We start from the raw sequence: 20,334 nt of genomic DNA, 5'->3' as shown, positions 1-20,334 counted from the left end.
TCAAAATAATTTTTTGTGGTAATCAACATTATGCCACAAATGCTGTAGATTGAGCTCAACTTGTATTGAACCCGGAAAATTCCTTTAAAACTATGAATGATGTCACGTTCCATAAGTGCGCCCAAAGTGATTGGTAGACAAGGAACTTCTATTTGTTGGCAAATTTATTAAACAGGCAGCGGGAAGTAGAACTATGTATTATATTATATTATATTATATTATATTATATTATATTAGATTAGATTAGATTATTCTAATGGAAAGGTTTAGAAATAATAGTGTTTGTATGTATACATAAAGCTAAAAAGAATATAGTCAAGTACCACTTCATGAGGATGCGCAAGTTATGTTTGAAAGTGTTTTTCTGTTGACAAACACGTCATCATCCTGTGTTGGTGAAATAATACAAACGTGCATCCAGTGTACTGCATCAATACACCGGGTAGCCCAGCGATGTTCATAAATGCTGCCTTATTTCTCTGAAGCGAGAACACATCCACAGAAAAACATATGAATTGAAGGATAATGTGCGGTCTGGAGAGGGCATTTATAGTTTAATTGATGATTCAGCTGAAGAACGACTGAGAAACTCTTAATACGTGGTACACAGTTGCATTTTGCATGTGGCCAGGGACTGCAGATTTGTCAAAACCTTTATCTCTGGTGTAATTGTGTTGTTTCAGTTCGTATATACATATATTTATGTGAGTATTTATATGTGTGTGAATGCAATGACTTGATTGCGATGTAGATTAATGACAGCAGCCATGCTTCGGATCGTTTGTGAGTAACTCTTAAGGATTTAGAAGTCCTCAGGAGGACCTCTAAGTTGTCGTGGGTTTAGGAGCTACTTTTAGCGTTTAAACGCTTCATGAATTACTCTTAGATTAAACATATCCAAGTCCTAAAATTAGGAGCGACACGCCCATAATTTTAAATACTTTCTCCTACATTTCTGAGTTAGGAGCTGCTTTTAGCCTTAACATTTTTAGTGAATATGGGCCCAGAATTGTTGGTCTTGCATTCTGAAATGTCACATAGTTGTCAGTACCTAGAACACTTAATGCAAGTACTTAACCCGAACATACTCTACGCAAGTACGTGAACGCAGACGCACCTTGCTATGCAAGCTCGATTTCATGTGTCGTTGCGTTGTGAAATGTGTCAGCGCTTAATTCATATCACACAAGTACACACTGCATTCTCAGCGTTGCCGCAAGGGGCGCTAGAGCAGATTTTCTTCTTTCAATCAACAGCTGTCATGATGGACTCGGGCAGCAATTTAAGTTGAATTTTTATGAAAATGGTATATGACTTTTTGTCCTCAGTCCATTCACACAAACTTGTTTTTTCTCCATGTCTCTCCCCACTCCTCAATTATCGACTCATCTGCCACATCTGGGCTGCATCCGAAAACATAGGCAGCTGACTTGCTGCCTAAACAGTTAATGGCTTAACTGACAGCTGTTTTGAATGAATGTAACTCTTAAGGAATTGGTCTCCGATCAGTTTGAAAAGCAGCTTATTTTCATCCTGCATCTGTATACAGCCTCCGAAGGCAGCATTTTCCTGGTTTCGGATGTAGCACCGGTTTCGTGGTCACGCCTAAAAAATCTATTGCCCTCTTGTGGTCTGAGGTTTGTAACCACATAATGTATGTACAATGGGACAACACGTTGGCCATGCATTGGCCAAGCGCTCGTGTCTGCGTTTGCGTACTTGCGTGAAGTTTGTTTCGGCCTTTAGTTTGCTTATGCTAAACTCAGAAAATGAAGGTGAAAAAAAAAAGAAAAATAAGAAAAGTAAGAAAAATAAAGGTAAGAAACTAATTTAAAGTGACACCATGGAATAAAGCACTCACACTCAGTGTGCATTTAGAGGGTGTTTCTAAAATGTGACTCCTGCGAATAAAGGAAATTTGGCACAGGTTAAGTGCCACTGCTTTAGAGGGATCACATTCATCTACAGTAAATCTTCACTTGGTAAATATAGCAAGTAAGTAAATACAGTGACTTCCAAGCAACATGAAACAGAATTGAGTAATTGAGCAAAATGAATGAATGGCGGCTAATCTGATTGGCTGTTGAGATTCACAGCGTAACAGCTATTCTGAGAGATGACCAGCTTTGGCCTTTAAGAGGATTTACTGCAGTCAACCGTGGTAAATGAGTTTTTACCCTTAATGAATGCATTCTGCTGAAACTCATGAGCTGCATTTTGTTACTTTGTAAATAATACATCAGAAAAAGTTTTATCAGCTTTTCAAACTTTGCAAAGGTTTAATGCTGCTACTTGCATTGTACTGTAGGCCTGCTTTCACAAACCCTTTTGACATTTAATCATGTGCAGGATATGAACTATAGATATGTATAATTAAATTTTCACAAGTTACAATGCTAATTCTTGACATCAACAATGGAATTACTACTGTTTAAAATGCTTATTTTGGTATTAGTATTTAGGTTTGCACTAGTAAAATCTTTAATTCTTGATATCAAAAATTACATCGTAACTCCTACCAATACCTATTCTTGATATCAAAAATGGAATTTCAACAAATAAAAAACATAATTACTACTAGTAGTATTTCACTAGTAAAATTTCTCAATGAAATTTCAAAAATCTATAATTAATTTCTTACTAGTTGAAACTTTAAATACACATATCAGCTATGTACTTCTTACTAGTAAACAAGGATAATTTTTATATCAATAATTACATTGTTACTAGTGAAAACTGTTTTCTGATTTAAAAAATTGAAGTAAAGCATCTATTAAAAAGGTAATTTTTTATATCTGTAATGTGGTTTTCACTAGTGCCAATGTTAGTTTCAGATATATTTAATGTTATTGTTACCAGTAAGGATGCATTTTTAACATATCTTTAATGACTCTTCAATTTAATGATTTCTAAAATACATTTCCAGATATATGAAATACCAAAACTAACTAAAATAAATGTACAGATATCAAATATTAGCATTTTTACTAATTGTAAATCAATTGTAGATTTTAGGAATAGATATACTTTATGTACTAGTACTAGTACCACATTGTCTGTGTAAACGAGCAATTGTCAGATCAAACTAAATTTAAGTATGGAGTGCCACAGGGATTAGTTTTAGGGCCTCTCCTTTTGTGCTTATATATGCTTCCCCTGGGAGACAATATCAGGAACGATGGAATTAGTTTTCACTGTTATATAGACGATACCAAACTTATATTTCTTCAAAACCTAACAAAATTTCACAATTCTCCAAGTTAGCAAAGTGTATCAATGATATCAAAGATTGGATGGCTAGAAATTTCCTTCTACTCAATTCTGACATAACAGAGGTACTAATTATTGGACCAAAACCCTCCAAAAATAGGACGCTAAAATATAATTTGACTCTCGATGGATGTACACTCACGTCATCTTCTACAGCAAAGAACTTAGCTGTTATATTTGATAGCAATCGTCCTGGTTACTTTCGTAACCTCCATTTCCTGATGGAGGGAATGAGACTTTGTGTCGATGTAGTGACACTAGGGGTCACACTTGGGAGCCCCAAACACCTCTGATCTTTGAGAAAAGGCCAATGGGAATTGGAGAGTGGAATTTGCATGCCACTCCCTCGGACATATGGGTATAAAAGGAGCTGGCTTGCAACCACTCATTCAGGTTTTGTACTGAGGAGCTGAGACCGGGTCCCGGCCATTTCAGCGGGTAGTTCAGAGTTGTGGCAGGAGGGATACAATGTCTCGTTCCCACCGTCAGGGTTACGAAAGTAACCAGGACATTCCCTATCTGTCACTCACTCGACGTTATGTCGATGTAGTGACACTAGGGGTCCCTATACGAAATTTCACAACTTGCTGAACTGTGTTACATGGACTGGCGGTGCGAGACAGGCAAACCATCACGTAACCTCCCCCAACGCTCCTACGAGCATCGTACGGTCCCCCACACCTCGGGGACAAGTCGACTGCCCAAAATGGGGACAGGCTGCCCCAGCTGTGGCCTCTTCTCTTCTTTTTTTCTCCCCAAAAAAGAATGGAAATCGTTCAGCTGGGGGCCATAAATGTCCGCGTCGGGGAGGGGGGTGTCCATTCCAAAGGTGAAGACACCGCGGAGACCGCATCCTGCCCAAAGGGGGAGGCAATTGTGTGGAAATACGTCACATGGTCTTATCGAGTCTTGTTGGCAGTGTCGCATGTGGAAAAGTCCCCGTGGTAGGTCCTACCCAGAGGGGACGGAGCTCCACAAACACGGCGACTGGTGGCAGAGGGAAACTCTGCCCAAGGAAGACACGGGTTTACCAACAGCGAAACCATGTTGCGGAAAATACATCACACGGGTGTAGGGCTTTACTGGTTGTTTAGATCAGTGTTCCTATCAGAAATAATTAATAATTATTTCTTTAGTTATTAATTAATATTTTAATTAATTAATTGAATCTAACTCATTAAAACCTCATATGGGGCTCCAGTAAATGTCAGAGATAATTATTTATTAAAATCAATAGAACATTGATGAGAATCAATGTTAGCTTTTTCTAATCCTTTAAATCAACAATTATCAAAGATAATCGTTAATTGTTAACATCGATGAAACATTAATTAAAATTAACACTAGCTTATTGATCATTCAAATTCAACAATCATCAAAGATAATTATCAATTATCAAAAAACAACAGAATATTAATAAGGATTAACATTGACGGAGCACCACCCTGGAATCAGGGACTAATAACCAGATAGTATAACAGTCTCAATATTAGATTGTTTTCTTAGAATATCGATTTTCGGGAAAAAAAACAATGAATGAAGGCTTGAATCCGAGCACTGACATCCCATCAGCATGACACAGGTGTATGCAAAACAAACCAAAACACTTCTCTTTGTAATATAAACAAAGTTTATTTATGCAGTAATATCAGTTAATAATTAATACAATGCAGTCAATAAACTTCCGACTCACAACTACAAACTAAACAGTGATATGATTAGATATGGAAATCAAAAGAATCCTATAACACATGAGGGTGTGTGTGTGTGTGTGTGTGAGAGTGAGTGTGTGTGTGTAAGGAGGGACGCGCACAAAATGGCGGATGTGACTCTCGTGGAGAGTATGTCACGCGAGACTTCCAGCCAGGGAATATGGCCGCGAATGTGGGCGGAGAGAAACCAGTCAATGGCATCTACCAGTTACCGCGTGTATCCGCTTGTACGATAGCTTAGGGACAAAGCTGAGCTTTATCACGAAGCTATCTATGAGCCAAAAATGTGTGCCAGAATGTTTGTGAGGGGTCGCGCATGTGTGTGTGTGTGTGTGTGTGGTTAGTATGAGAGAGAGAGAGAGAGAGAATTTAGTGACGGCCCCAAAGCCGATTTCACGATCGTGGGAGAGAAAGCAGCTGTTAGTTTATCACTCAGAGACGCAGTGGACGGCTCGTAAACCGTTCCGTGTTCTTTGATTCTTTAATGGATAAACTCAGTTTGCCGGTCTCACCTGCGATGGCGGAAATGCACAACAGCCCAGTGTGGTTGGACCACAATACAGCAAATCAAATTTGTGATAATTAATACCCTGAGTATTAATAATGAGCGGACATGGCGGTCCGTAAACTCTACAAGCAAAAACCTTGGTACACAAGAATAACACACTATAATATTCTATCTCTGCCCAGACGTAAACCTCTTACTTGAATCGCATGAGGATGCAGAATGTGTGTTCATCCGTCCTTTAACTCCGACTCGGTTCCTCAAGGCTCGGGTGATGACGGGAGGGTTTCCTCGCTCTGTCGGTGGGCGGTACGGCTGCTGATTCTCGGCGGGCTGGCGGAGAAATTAACGACGTCAATTTGATTGAAGATGGAAGAGAAATATTTTATCTCTTCACTTCTGCAGGCAAACGGATGAAGATGCGGATTGCTCGGCGGTCTCCTTCGGATCCGTTAAGAGTGTTCTCAACTCATCCAGCGAGATGAAGATTGTATGGCCACAGTTTCAAGTTGGACGTTACTTCCTTGTGCCACAAGGATACACCTGAAAGCAGCGATGAGCTGCATCTACGCACGGCGAGCAAAGTTGCTGTAAGCAAATCCCGGAAGCATTTCAGAGGTATTTCTACTCCTGATGATGTCATGGTTGAGGTGCGTTCTGTTGTGTGCCTCATCCAATAGGAGTTGAGAGTTCAATCCTTTAGTGAGCAAGGCTTCATGGGATTTGTAGTCTGTTTTGGACTCCCTTTGTTTGATTTTGGTGCAGTTTTTATCAGTAAGATTTACGACTTGTTATGTGGGGGCCTGAGTTTTACACTGTGTTAGGCCTGCCTTTGTCCTCTATCTGACTACATGAGGCCCAACACGGGGTTACAAACAGGCAATCAGCGCATGTGGAGCATCTAACCCAGTACAGGGCCTAATAGCACACATACTGGGCCGGCATCGAGTTTCTCCACGAACTCACCTGTCACAGGGCTAAGGAGGAAGGACATTCAGGGTCCACGACCTCGTGAACTCGGCTGGGGGGTAAAAGCGCACATCTTCCCCTCCAGGAGGGGGAAGGCACTATGCGCAAGCGGTACACCCGGCCAGTTGTCCCGCCTACTAACCTGTTCATACCTGACAACACACGGGACGAACCGGCTCAACCCGGAGATTGAGGAACCTCCCGAAGGTATTGGGTGTTGCCCAGCCCGCTGCTCTACCAGTGTCTGCCAAAGATGCCATTGGTCGGGGCCCAGGAGGCCGCCACACTCCTGGTGGAGTGTGCCCGAAGCCCCAAGGGGGCATGCCAAAGCGATGGCATCAACGACCCAGTGGGTGATCCTCTGTTTGGAGACAGCGCTCCCATTCCACTGTCCTCCGAAGCAGACAAAGAGTTGCTCAGAGCATCTAAAGCTCTGCGTACGATCCAAGTAGATGCGCAAAGCACGCACCGGACACAGCAATGAAAAGGCTGAGTCTGCCTCCTCCTGGGGCAGCTTCGCTTGCAGGTTCACCACCTGATCCCTAAATGGGGTCGTGGGAACCTTGGGCATATAGCTCGGTCGGGGACCACGTTAGAGTATTCCAGACCAAACTCCAGGCACATGTCACTGACAGAGAATGTCTGCATGTCCCCTACCCTCTTGATGGACATGAGCTCAGTCAGTAGGGCAGTTTTCAAGAGACTGCCTTTAGCTCAACTGACTCCAGGGCTCAAACAGGGCTCCCCACAGGACCATGGAGAGGTCCCATGAGGGAATGAGGCGTGGTCTAGGAGGATTCAACCTCCTCGAGCCTCTAAGGAACCTGATGATCGCCGAGCGCAGCTCCTGCATCAATCCCGGGGGCGGAACTACCCTCAAGCTGTTCCTTTAGAGTCTTGGCGGACTTTCAGGAGAGCCATGGCGTGCAGGGTGGTGGCGGCTTGTCCAGCGGCATCGTAGGCCTTGGCCGTCAGAGACAACGTAAACCTACAGGCCTTGGACGGGAGCTTTGGGCGCCCGCGCCAGGTGGTGGCGCTCTGTAGGCATAGGTGCACCGCGAGCGCCTTTATCCACCGGGGGGATTGCCGAATAGCCCTTGGCTGCTGATAGTGAGGGCGGGGAAGCTGAAAGATCGGGACCGGGCAGTAAAAAGTGCCTCCCATGACCTTGTCAGCTCTTCGTGCACTTCCGGAAAGAAAGGAACGGGGGCGTGGCGTGGCTTTGAGCGGCCTGACGCTCGTGGCTGCCGGGAAAGCATGTTGTCATCTCCATGTCAGCCTGTGACTGGGCAACCGCACCCGAAGGGAGGAGCCCAGCTGAGGCTTCCGCGTCCGACTGGACACGTCGAGAGCTCATCACCTTCGCGGGCTCCGAATAAGAGGTCGAACTCGCTATGAGATGAGCCGGCGGACTCATCCGGAAGCCTGATTGGGGCAGACGAGCGTGCTGGGGAATTGGAGGTCCATGGGGGGATACCCGGCAGAGATGGTCCCATTGGGATCCCCAAATCGCCCCCAGTGCTAGCCACGCTGGCCTCATAGCCGTGGGTAGAAGGACCGAGGCGGGGAGCCTCTGGGGTGGCTTGCTTTCTTACGAAGGTAAGCCGCGACTGCATTGTTGCCATGGACATGTTCTCGCAATGAGTACATGACCCATCCACGAACGCTGTCTCCACGTGAGCAGTGCCCAGACACGAAAGACAGTGATCGTGACCATCAGAAGGTGAGAGATAACGAGTGCAACCAGGAATAACACACAAAGGAAAGGCATCTTTAAAAAGACGTTCTGTGCCGCTCTTTTAGAGATATATACTCTTTTAGAGAAATATACTCTTTCAGAGAAATATACTCTTTTATTTCTGCCGAAGTGCCTAGGGGCGCAGTGCACCAGTGTAGAGGGGGGAGAAGCCACTGAAATGTGCCGTCAGATCCAGCAGAGGTGAATGAACAGTCGTGGGAATTCATCTCAATGAGCAATCTGAATGAGTGGTTGCATACCAGCTCCTTTTATACCCGTATGTCCGGGGGAGTGGCATGCAAATACCACTCGCCAATTTTCATTGGCCTTTTATCAAAGACCAGAGGTGTCTCGGGCTCCCAAGAGTGACCCCTAGTGTCACTACATTGACACAACGTCGAGTGAGTGACAGATAGGGAATGATAAGTGTTCCCATTTGGGACGATACTACATTTTGAAAATTCATACACTACATGTCTGAGTGCATAGTATATTTTAAAAGTGTATAGTGTATAGTGTGTCATTTGGGACACAGCTTCAGATTGGACCGCATGCTAGCTGATGGACCAGACCACTTTCACTTTTGTTGAGGGGGGTGGGGGTCCCTGATATGGGAGAAGACAAAACAAACTCCATCCAATATAAGCACAAAGAACGTGCAGATTCATCCACAACTGTCTCGAAGGAGTGTTATTCCACAAAACAAACTCCAGCCACTAGGCGGAACCAGCACAAAAAGAAACAAAGAAGGCGCCCATTTTCCTCAGACGGTCAAGTGAATGTTCAGTGAGTGAGGTTCACTTGCTGCAACGTAAGAATCACACCCTGATCTACTCATTCCGTTGACTTTTTAAAAGCTAATGCTTGCTGTGGGCATGTAAATATTTTGTGGCCATCCTTAGTATCTATTCTCAGTTTGGCTGGAAACATCAGTGTAAAAGAGTTTCTTGCATTCCTTGAATTGATCATGTTTCTCTCTTGTTGAATTCGCAAAGTCTGGGAAAAAGAAAATGTTGTGGTTCTTTCAAGAAAGCCTTCCTTTACTCCTTGCCTCATGTAACACAAGATCTTTATCGGATGATCTCAGAAATTTGGCCAGAATTGATCGGGGTCTGTCTCCCCCCATGGATCTCCAAGACAGGACCCTGTGAGCTTGCTCGATTTCCAGCTTTTGGCCTGTTATGTCGAGCAGACTCGGGAAGAGCTCGTCTAGGAATTTCACCATATATCGGCCTTCTTCATTCTTAGGAATTCCAACAATTCGGACGTTGTTCCGCCGTTTACAATTCTCAAGGTCTTTCAACTTTTCCCAGATGCACTGCAAATCTACCTTGGTTGCTAGTGGGTTAGCAGCTAATTCCCTCTTCGATGACTCCAGATAACTGATCCGTTTCTCGACATCCCCTAATCTTGTAACCAACTCAGAGAATTTCGTCTCCATGGCCATAATTGTATGACGTATTACAGCAAGATCCTCCAAGTCTGCAATGTCCTTCGCCAGCATCACCGACATGCTCGACAGCTGACGTTGAATCTCTCCCGCCGCACCATCCAAACCGAGTCCCTGGTCTGCGGCCCTATTTGGAGTATCAGCTTGAGCATGTAAGTGTCTTTTAATATCTCCAGAGCCCGAGGATTTTGAATTCTTTGACATACTGACTTCATAGAACAGTTATAGAACAGGGTGTATCGAATCTCACCGGTTTATGACACAAAAAGAATTAAAAACTAGCAAAGTGCACAGAGCTCGGCATTCACACGTCCGACCCTCACATGGCGCCACGCAACTCCTCCCTCACTGGGGGTCTAAATAAAAATATAATTATTTTCTATTATTTATTTGAAGGTACAATTTACAATCATGTTTTTTTTTAAACCACACTATTATGACTCTGCTATAAGATTCTTTTTCTGTTAAAGCATAATTTTCTGTAAAGCTGCTTTGAAATGGTATGTGTTGGAAAATTCCAGAGAACCATGTAATAAATAAAAAAATCCTTAATTTATTTTATTATTCAAATAGACCCTTTCTCTATTTATTTATACATTTGTATTTATTTATTTATCAGTTTGAAGTTACATTAGATATCTAGTAGTAGTTAAAAAGTCATACTTAAAAGTGTGTATCCCTACTAATGGAGGACAAGTAGTGATCTTATCTGTGCTAGCAGACTTAATCTATTTGACGCATATGATCTGTAAATCTTGTAACTAAATGTATAAATAAACAATTTATAATATATATACACACACACACAGGCTTGGGAGTAACGGATTACTTGTAACAGCTTAAGGTAATCAGGATACAATCAGGAGTTAACTGTAATCCGTTACAGTTACATAAAACCCTATCGTAATCAGATTACAGTTACATTTAAAAAATGGGATTACTGTCAGGATTACAAGTTTTAATTTCTGACAAAAGAAATAGTGAATTTTCCTGACATAAAGTGATACAGACAGCTGTTTATTTAGAGTGAGAGATGGTTTAGATGCGCGTTCTGTTCGGGTTCTCTCTCATGACTCACTTGAGTCAGGAGCACCTCGTACTGTCGCATGCGCAAATAACACCTGTCTCACATCAGCACTCTGCTCTCGAGGCAAACAGCTGCTTCATCACAATGGCCACGGAAGAACATGCATCATTTTCTTGGAAATTATTCGCTCTTTAAAAGAGAAAAGTGAAACAACATTAAAGTTCAGTAGAATTTCTGCCTTCCAGCTGTGAAGATGCTTTCATTATCCAAGGACCTGAGAATTTGAAAGTAATAAGAGCCACACAGAAATCACATTTGCTAAGTTAGCTAAAATTAGTTAATATTAAAATGTGTTAAAATGAGTTAGCCTTAGTGCTCAAAGAAATCCGAGGCCCTCATCATTTGGTGGGAGCAGGAATAGCTGACAATACTAACACGATTTGCACATCATTGCTGGTACAGCGTAGAAATCCCCTGGTTTGGTTACAAATGCAAACTGTACTATATTAGTCAGGACGTCCTGTATGTTGTTCCATTCCGTATTGAAGCTGAAAAAATTACCCCTCCCCCAGGCGAACGGTACTTAAACCTTCATCATTTAAGAAAACATTTTTGAATACAACAATACAAAAATCAACAATCAACAATACAAGACTTTCTCTTTTTTTTTCACCTCTCGTGATTTTGCATCCCTGATCATTATTAACAAATCCAAATTGTACACATAAATACCAAATTAATTGCAAATGTGTTTTAATTTCAATGAAGAATTTATCTGATTTTGATCAATTATTGTTGAGAACAAATATCTGGGTGAGGGAGACATTCTGGCAAATGTAACATGTTCAACACTAATTAGGAAGAATTAATTGAAAAGACACACTATTGATCTATTCTTTAAAACTAGATTTTGTTTTCTTTTTGGAATCAAAACTTTTTTCTCCTTTAAAATCCTCCTTAAACAGAAACATAAACATAGAAATCAGCCATAAACTGTTAGCTGGTGATGTTTGACTTTGGATCATGAGCAAGCAGAGGAAAGACACTCTCCAATATTTTATTATGACAGTAATAACGATGATGATGATGATGATGATGATAACGTGTGAACGTGTGATTGAAAAAAGTCTGAAATTAATGAATAGTGCAAATTACAATTGCCTATACACACTAACTGCAATACATGGCAGAATTACACTTTGCAGTGTTTTTGAATCTGAACATTAAACTAAATCCTGTCAGATTTAGTTTAATGTTAACCAAGACATAATTCAGTGCATCTGTTCTGATTATATTTGCTTTATGAGAAATTTTCTTTTTCTATAGCAGACAGAGAACTCGAGTTGTCCTACATTAACATGTTCTACAATATATATATAAACACACACACACTAGGGATGCCATAAAAAATTGATTATTGATCAGCACGTTATTGTATCGATATATTTGTGAGGCATCGATGTATTAAAATTAGTCGACATTTAAATTAGAAGCCCAATTGGTGTGCTTTCTAATTCACTCAGTTGGCCTCTGTTTAACAGTCTGGCGTAATAGGGCGATATACCATTTACTGAAGCCGGTTGCTGTCACAATCACACACACACAAACACACACGTAGGAGTAGCTGAAGCGGCGCAGATGGCAGTTTTTGTACTTCATGAATAAATAAAGTGACCTTGATAAAGTAAATAATCTTTGTATTTTTATAATTATTTGGGTCGAATTTAATGGAAAACTATGCGAGCTGAGCTTCGTGGCACTTCAGGATGTTGACTCTGAGTGTTGGCAGTGTGTACATACCTTAGTAGAAAATAAATAATTGCTTCTAATTTTAGAGTGTGCCATGTCATCCACTAGACTTGTCCGGTGTGCAACCCCCCTTTAATTAGCCCTGCCACTTACAGTTTCCCAAAGTTTTGTTGAGAAATATATCTGAAGAGACAAACACTATTGTGCAATGAGCAGCCCTATTTATATCTGGAAAAAAAATCGATATATATCAATAATCATCGGGAGAATCTTCTGATTATTAATGCGTGAAAAAGGCATAGATCCCAAGCCTAATATACACTGATAAGCTAAAACTTTATGACCGCTCACAGGTGAAGCGAATAACGTTTATCATCTCCTAACAAGTCACATGTCAAGGTCTGGGTAGACTAGATGGTAAGCGAACAATCAGTTCTTGTAGTCAACATGGGAAACTACAAGAAAAATGGGCAGGAGTAAAGACCTGAGCAGCTTTGACAAGGGCCAAATTGTTATGGCCAGAAAGGGCTGCAACTAATGATTATTCTGATAATCGATTAATCTAATGATTATTAGAAAGATTATTTGGGCGATTATTGCAACGATTAATCACTAACTCTTAACCAGTCGGTTAAATCAGCTTGTGCCCCAACTTAAAAGATTGTAATAAATGTGCTTACTAACCAGTGGTGAATTCTCAGGGTCAGCAAAGCCTTCTCTGCTGGCCTAACATGTCTAATAAATAAATATTTTTTCATCCATTCATTCTCATTCACCTTTTTGCCTATTTATTTTCAATCGCTTTCCACTCCTAATTCATCTAATAATGAATAGCAAACAACAAATAGTTTATCCAATCAGAATTTATTCCTTGATCCTTACAAGCGAAGCGTGATGACTGGTTCACAAATCGCATGCCCGAAGCCATGCTCCTTAGCCAAAGCAGCATGTGATTCTGAGCTCCACCCCGTCAGGCCTTCAGAATTTCCACAGAATCCCTCAACAGTACAGTGAATAGGCACCTAAAGTCAGATTGTCAGATTCATCAGTCAATCTTGGTGGGTGTGGTCTTTAGGATATGTCCCAGTGGAGGCCTACTAGCTGGCCTTGAGTGACACAATCACGCTTTAAGTGATGTACGTAATTTGAAAGCAAAGAGTGCGAGATCTTACTGACGAGTCAGCTGTCATCACTGCCACTATCGCCATTGAGAATGAGATCCTTATGGATTTACAAACCTGAGATGTAAACAGGAAAGGAGGGCTGATTTTCACTTCAAGTAAGTGCTTTTTGCAAAAAAAAGTATTGCAAGCAACATTTAGATCGCAAATATTATTAGATAGCTTTTTCCTGGTATTAGACGTTCTTGGTTTTGGCTTTCGTGCGTGGACGTGTTTTAAAAATGTCAATTGGTATTATTATTTGGCCGCGATGTAATGTATGATGTCCATAGGCATAGGGCGTCTTATTAATTGTGAAACAATGGCATGAATCGCAATGAAGGCCAAGACTTAAAATGCACGGGCCACCACTGTTACTAACAATACAGAGGACAAAATCATCTTTTAAAAATACCACTAAATGACATTCACTGAATTAAAGGGAAAAAATACTTTTTATTAAGTTTAATTCAGTAAAAAATTCACTGCAAAAAAATCCTATTGTTATCAAGTGTTTTTGTCTTGTTTACCATTTAGAATTGTCTATAAATCCTTAAAACAAGATACATTTACTTGAGAAGTAACATAAGATATTTAGACTTGCTTTAAGAGAATGTATCTTAAATATGTGTATTTTGTATATGTGTATTTTTTTCACTTGGTTATACTTCTGCGAGTGCAGTAAAGATTTATACTTATATTCAAGATCTATTCTCTAAAAGCAAGTCTAAATATCTTATATGCTGCTTCTCAGGTGAATGCACCATTTTTAAAGGATTTTTAGATATTTTTAAATATTTGTATTTTTAATATTATATTCAACATTCTCAGATAAAATGACATTCACGCAACTCACAGAAGAGGCGCTGACCACACAGAGAAATGCCAATTTCAGAGTTTGTTGTTATTTACATGACTTGCTTCCTTATTTTTTTTTTTACTTTAATAAAGCTATAACACATTAAATATACACATTAAATATAACTGCATTAAAGATGTAACACCGGGATGTTGTGTGTAACGCACACAAGTTTTGCTTCAGTGGAAACCAAGCTGTTTGGAAAGTTTAGAGAGCATCTGAACAGTCAGCCGTGAGCTGCAGTGCTGCTCTCATGCGTCATCATTAGAGTTTAATGTGATCTCATGTTACGTTAAATGACATCAAACGACTATTGGACAATGAAATTGTTTTGTCGATAACGTCGACTAATTGTTTCAGCCCTATGGCCAGACGACGTGGTCAGACCATCTCTGAAACGGCAAGGCTTGTGGGGTGCTCCTGGTCAGCAGTGGTAAGTACCTACTGACAGTGGTCTGAGGAGGGACAAACCACATACGCCCAAGGCACATCGATGTGCGAAGGCAACAAAGACTTTCCCATCTGGTCCGAACCGACAGAAGGTCTACTGTGGCAGAATTTACTGAAAATTTTAATCATGATTATGGGAGGAATGTGTCACAACACACAGTGCATCGCACCCTGCTGCATATGGGGATGCATAGACGCAGACCGATCAGAGTGCCCATGATGAACCCTGTTCACCGTCAAAAGCACCTACAATGGGCACGCAAGCATCTGTACTGGACCTTGGAGCAGTGGAAGAAGGTCGCTGGTCCAATGAGTACCGTTTTCTTTTACATCACATGGACAGCCGTGTACGTGTGTGCCGTTGACCAACAAGTCCAATCCATGGTGGCTTCACCTTGCAACTTTCAGGATTTGAAGGATCTGCTGCTAATGTCTTGGTGCCAGATACCACAGGACACCTTCAGGGGTCTTGTAGTCCATGCTTCGGCGGGTCAGTATTGTTCTGGCGGCACGCGGAGGACCAACAGCATATTAGGAAGGTGGTCATAATGTTTTGGCTCATCAGTGTATATATATTTATATATATAAATTAACTTTTTTAACTTAAAGTTGAGAACCCCTTGACTTCTTTATGGAATTGTACTAAATGAAATGGCACTATGTCATAAGACAACCAATGGAGCCTTTTTGATGAATGATGATAAATCTTTAAATAAACAAAGAAACAAGACCTGATGATGCATGAATGAAGTTTGATTGCATATTCTCCCACCTTGAGTGCCTATGATCTCCATGTGTAGGTGTGCGATGCCACTGGCAATAGACAGTGCCAGAATGATCATGCCCTCCACTGTGACTGTGTATCTGTTCAGATAATCAAAGAGCGACCCATGCTCATGATACTCCGACACCAACCACAGCTGTGTCCACAAGCCATTATCTGAAGAGAGACGTTACAGTCAATGCTCATAGCTTTTTCAAAAACACAATCAAACATACACAGATATCTGTATATGGTATTTGTGATACAGCACTCTGGTGTAGGATCCATGGCAAATAAGGATTTCCAAGATGATGGAAAGGAAAAATCTAGTTTTAAACACATGTGCCAAGAATGTAGAAATGTAATATTTATTATATAATGTTTTGGAAAAACTTTTAATACTGTACATTAAGTGTACACAAACATTTTCAAACAATCTTTTAAGGATAAAAATATTTTTTTCCACAAATATCATACATTTTCATGGGTTTTCTTGGGAGCATTACAGTTGACAACCTGAAGAAAAAAAACTGCCATGCTCAAATTATATTTTATATTTTTATAAACACCGACCTTACTGAAACTAACTGACTGGGTCCTTTCTATGATGTTTAATAGTTTTCTTATCACATGACAAATGACTATATCACAATGACTTTGATATGGCAGACAAATGTATTCATAGGTGGAGGGTGAACAAATTGCAGGGTAAATTACTGGAAAAAAACGGGAAATTAATTTCTTGGAACTATACATTAAATAAAACAGAAAAGATAGAACAGGTTTTTCAAATTGCTGGTACAGTGTAGGCTACTGTATAACGTTCACACAAAATACTGGTGAATAAATTGTTCATTATTGTTTTATACCAGAAATATTGATAATTATTTTAGCGACTCAAGTCTCACATGCTGCATTTGCATAAAATCAGCCTTTCCAAACTCGGACTGGGCGATATGGCAACAAAAACGTTATCTTTGTATTTTTCAGCAATTGATGATATTCAATATATATTTTCAAAAGTATGTATTTGCTCTGAAATGGCTTAAAAAATTATTATTATTATTATTATTATTATTATTATTACTATTCAGAGGAACACAATTTCAACTAAACATCCATCCAAGATTCAAAATGTTTAATGCAAGAAGTAAAAATCTAGTTTAAAATAATGATGGCATATTTTCCACATTTTTTAACTTCATAAATACAACATTTATTTAATAATTTTATTTTATATGCACCCATCTACAATTATACATATTAGTGTAATAAAGAGCATTATTTACCTACATTTATTTTTAGTACCATTTTTTTGTGAATGAACAGCGTGTGCAAAAACTACAACTTCACTCACTGTTTTTTTTTTTTTTTGGGACCCAGATGAATACTATACAATACTGAATTATTCCTGTGGGACCCATTCAAGTTTATTATTATAATATAATACTGAATAATTATTATTTATTTTTTTTTTTTTTAAGGATTAGATCTAATCAATCTAATGTTTGGATAAATTAATAGATCCTGGAAAAAAAAAAAAAAAAAGAAAAAGAAAAAAAGTGTATTGTAACTGTTACTTTAACCGTGCTTTTAAACATCTAAGCTTTAAAATTAGAGCTGTCCATCGATTACATTTATTAAAATCAAATTAACTACATGATTTGCCAATTAATTAATACAATTCTAGGATTTAAATCTTAGGGGGGCTCAGGCCCCAATGGCACTGTAATATTTGCACATTTTATGCATTCCACTCTGTTGCTGAATAGTGTTTTGTTTTTTTAAACTGTGTTTAATCAAATCAAATCAAATCAAATCACTTTATTGTCACACAGCCATATACACAAGTGCAATGGTGTGTGAAATTCTTGGGTGCAGTTCCGATCAACATAGCAGTCGTGACAGTGATGAGACATATACCAATTTACAATAACATCAAATTAACACAACGCAATTTAAACATCTGTTATACATAATTAAACTCGACTTAAAACATCAAATTAACACAACACAATTTAAACATCTGTTATACATAATTACACTCAACTTACATCATTCAAGCTAGCCAGCTCATATTCATTCAGAATATTGTAATTTATTTCTATAATAAACACATATAATAAGATAAAAAATAATCAAAACCATAGCCATACTATCGTAATTGTCTAATTATTGGCAAAACATTTGATCTGTCCTAATCATTCCTTTGTTTGTTCTCCATTTATTGAAGAAAAAAAATTATAGAACATTAATCAATTTTGCAACTTCTAAAGTTATATCAAACACTGCAAAAAACTTTTATTACAATAAATGTCACATTTAGCCTAGTTGTTATTTAGTGAAGTGAATTAACTCCGGAGATGTTTCTCTGTCTGTCATTAGCACGTGACACGAGTCTTTTGAATCTGTTTAAAAATTAGTTCCACTTTTAAGAGAGGAAAAAAAAAAAAACTTTTTACACCTATTGACAATAAATGAATGTATTTTTTGTGTTTTGAGTAAGTCATTAAACATTGATGAAGCACAGAGTCATTCATGACTGAAACAAGTCTAGTTATACTTTATTAAAATTTGCTTGTCTACAGATCTACTAAGAGACTTCAGCAGTGTTAAAGCATCATAAGCGTTTTCCCCACAAAAGACAACAAAGCAAATGTATCATTTTGTAAACTTTTGTGCATACTTATCAAGCTATAAAAAAAGCCTGCAATATTAGCCTAAAAACATTATACGTTTCAATTATGTCCTGATATCATTATAATGTCATCATTAGTCAGTTTTACTCATAATTTATCCAGCCACTAAACAAACGACATTATGGAGTTAATTAACAGAGGTTCGGGAGGAGCATGTTAATTTCATGGCCCGCGAGTAGGAGTAAATAAGCCGCTGCTTACCTGCTTCCTGCGACAACTCTCCTGACATCCCTCCTCCACCCCATCTCCACATGTTCTCTAGATTCATCATCTATCTAAATAAGTAAAGTCCGGGAAGGGTAATCAGGACTCGAGTTGAGTCTCGAGCTCCGAGCCATCCAGTATACGGACAGCAAGCCAAATAAGCTTACCTCTTCTATACAAGATTACATTAACATACGAACTACTGAACCTCCTCTCCTTCAGTCAATCATCAGACACTGATCCTCGCTTGGTCACGAATTGTCTCATTGGAGCACAAATGACCAACTAATTCAGTGAAGGGGTGTATAGTATCAAACCAATCATATGCTCCATCACAGCCCATGCTCGATTGCTATACAGGTTGATTGTCTTTACAGGTGGGAAAAGCCAACAAAGCACTTTCATGCTTTAAACTACTGCAGTGCTGTTGCTGATTTGAGTGCTGATTGCAAAGTCATAGATTTTTTAGGGGGGGCTTAAGCCCTAGGGTCTAGCAATGTCTATGACATACAAAAATATTTGTAGAGAAAGGCCCCCAAATAAAAATAATTCAATATATGATTAAACAATTATAAATTATTAGGGTACAGCGGGGCTAAAGACACACCTTAAGGAAAAATTGCTTTTTTTTTTTTTCTTGTCACAAAGTGTACCAATATTAAAAAAATAAATCTCTTTTTTTATATTGATGGAACAACATAATTTGTGTGAAAAGAAATAATAACAGATGGTAATTTATTTTGATTATAATAATAATAATAATTATTATTATTATTATTAAAAAAGGTGGCGAGGGAGCCTTTTGAAATTCTTCATAACAAATATTCACCCCACTTAAGAAAAACATGTTTTATGGGGCCTTTAGCCCCAGCAACAGGGGGGCTTTTTAGCCCAAATACTATCCTTTGATGTGCTGGACTGTTATTAAAAATTTTTAACTTTAAACTGAAAATTATAAATATTTTGTATAAAAATAAATGTTAATTTTAGGGATTCTAATTAGCTACATAAATTGCAACATTTTAAAACGTTTATCCAATATTAGAATTATTACCACAAACAAATTACCTAGAAATTGCCTAAAAATCAAACTTTAGACATTGCACGCAATTATCTCATGGATCAGGAATATTTTGCAGTGTATACTGACAAACAGGTGTTTTGGGAGAAAATAAAATCAAAAGTGCCTTTTACCCCAGGGGGCCTTTAGCCCCTTTGTACCCTATATTTAAATAATAATAAATATAATATATATAATTATTAGAATAATTCAGATCATTAAAATACGTTACATTATTGTGGCAGATAAGTACAGCATTGATAAAACAATACAAAAAGTGCATGGCTTTAGAAGGCATTATATTGTTTATCTCAATGTCATTGAACATCACCCTGTTATTGGCCTACAGTTCACAGCAATCCATCTTGCAATTGCATTTTTCAATTTGTCCGAGGTAGATTTATTATAAGGGCTTTTCTAAGGACAGGTCAATGAATACCTGCGGCAGACAGATGCTTTTGGAGCGTTTCACTTTGGTTACATTGTGTCATAAACACAGCTTTTAAGATTACTGTGTCAAGCTAAACATAGTTTGAAACATTTAGAGTTGCACTCTGTCTAGGTGTGTTTGAACACAAGAACACGTCTTCATCCTGAGCTGTTTGCTGTCAGTAAGTGTGGTTTGTTGCTTGTACAGCTGGAGTTGCGCTTACTGCCCCCTGCTGACTGGGACTCATAAAAACACAAAGATGGTACAGTGCTTCAAGCTTGAATTTGTC

The 20,334-nt window shown here is 39.1% G+C and overlaps 1 protein-coding gene across 2 annotated transcripts in view; it reads right to left on the bottom strand.

Moving 5' to 3' along the window:
* The window catches only part of LOC127446843 (activin receptor type-1C-like), a 90,957-nt gene that overhangs the window by 43,084 nt on the left and 27,539 nt on the right, over nucleotides 1-20,334 (bottom strand). For both annotated transcript variants that reach the window (XM_051708131.1, XM_051708130.1), the window contains exon 5: nucleotides 15,662-15,829. In XM_051708131.1, the coding sequence (XP_051564091.1) occupies nucleotides 15,662-15,829 (168 nt within the window). The remainder of the gene's footprint in view (nucleotides 1-15,661; nucleotides 15,830-20,334) is intronic.

This window comes from Myxocyprinus asiaticus, chromosome 10, assembly GCF_019703515.2.
Source record: "Myxocyprinus asiaticus isolate MX2 ecotype Aquarium Trade chromosome 10, UBuf_Myxa_2, whole genome shotgun sequence".
Taxonomy (NCBI): Eukaryota; Metazoa; Chordata; class Actinopteri; order Cypriniformes; family Catostomidae; genus Myxocyprinus; species Myxocyprinus asiaticus.
This window is presented reverse-complemented; position numbering and strand designations above follow the sequence as displayed.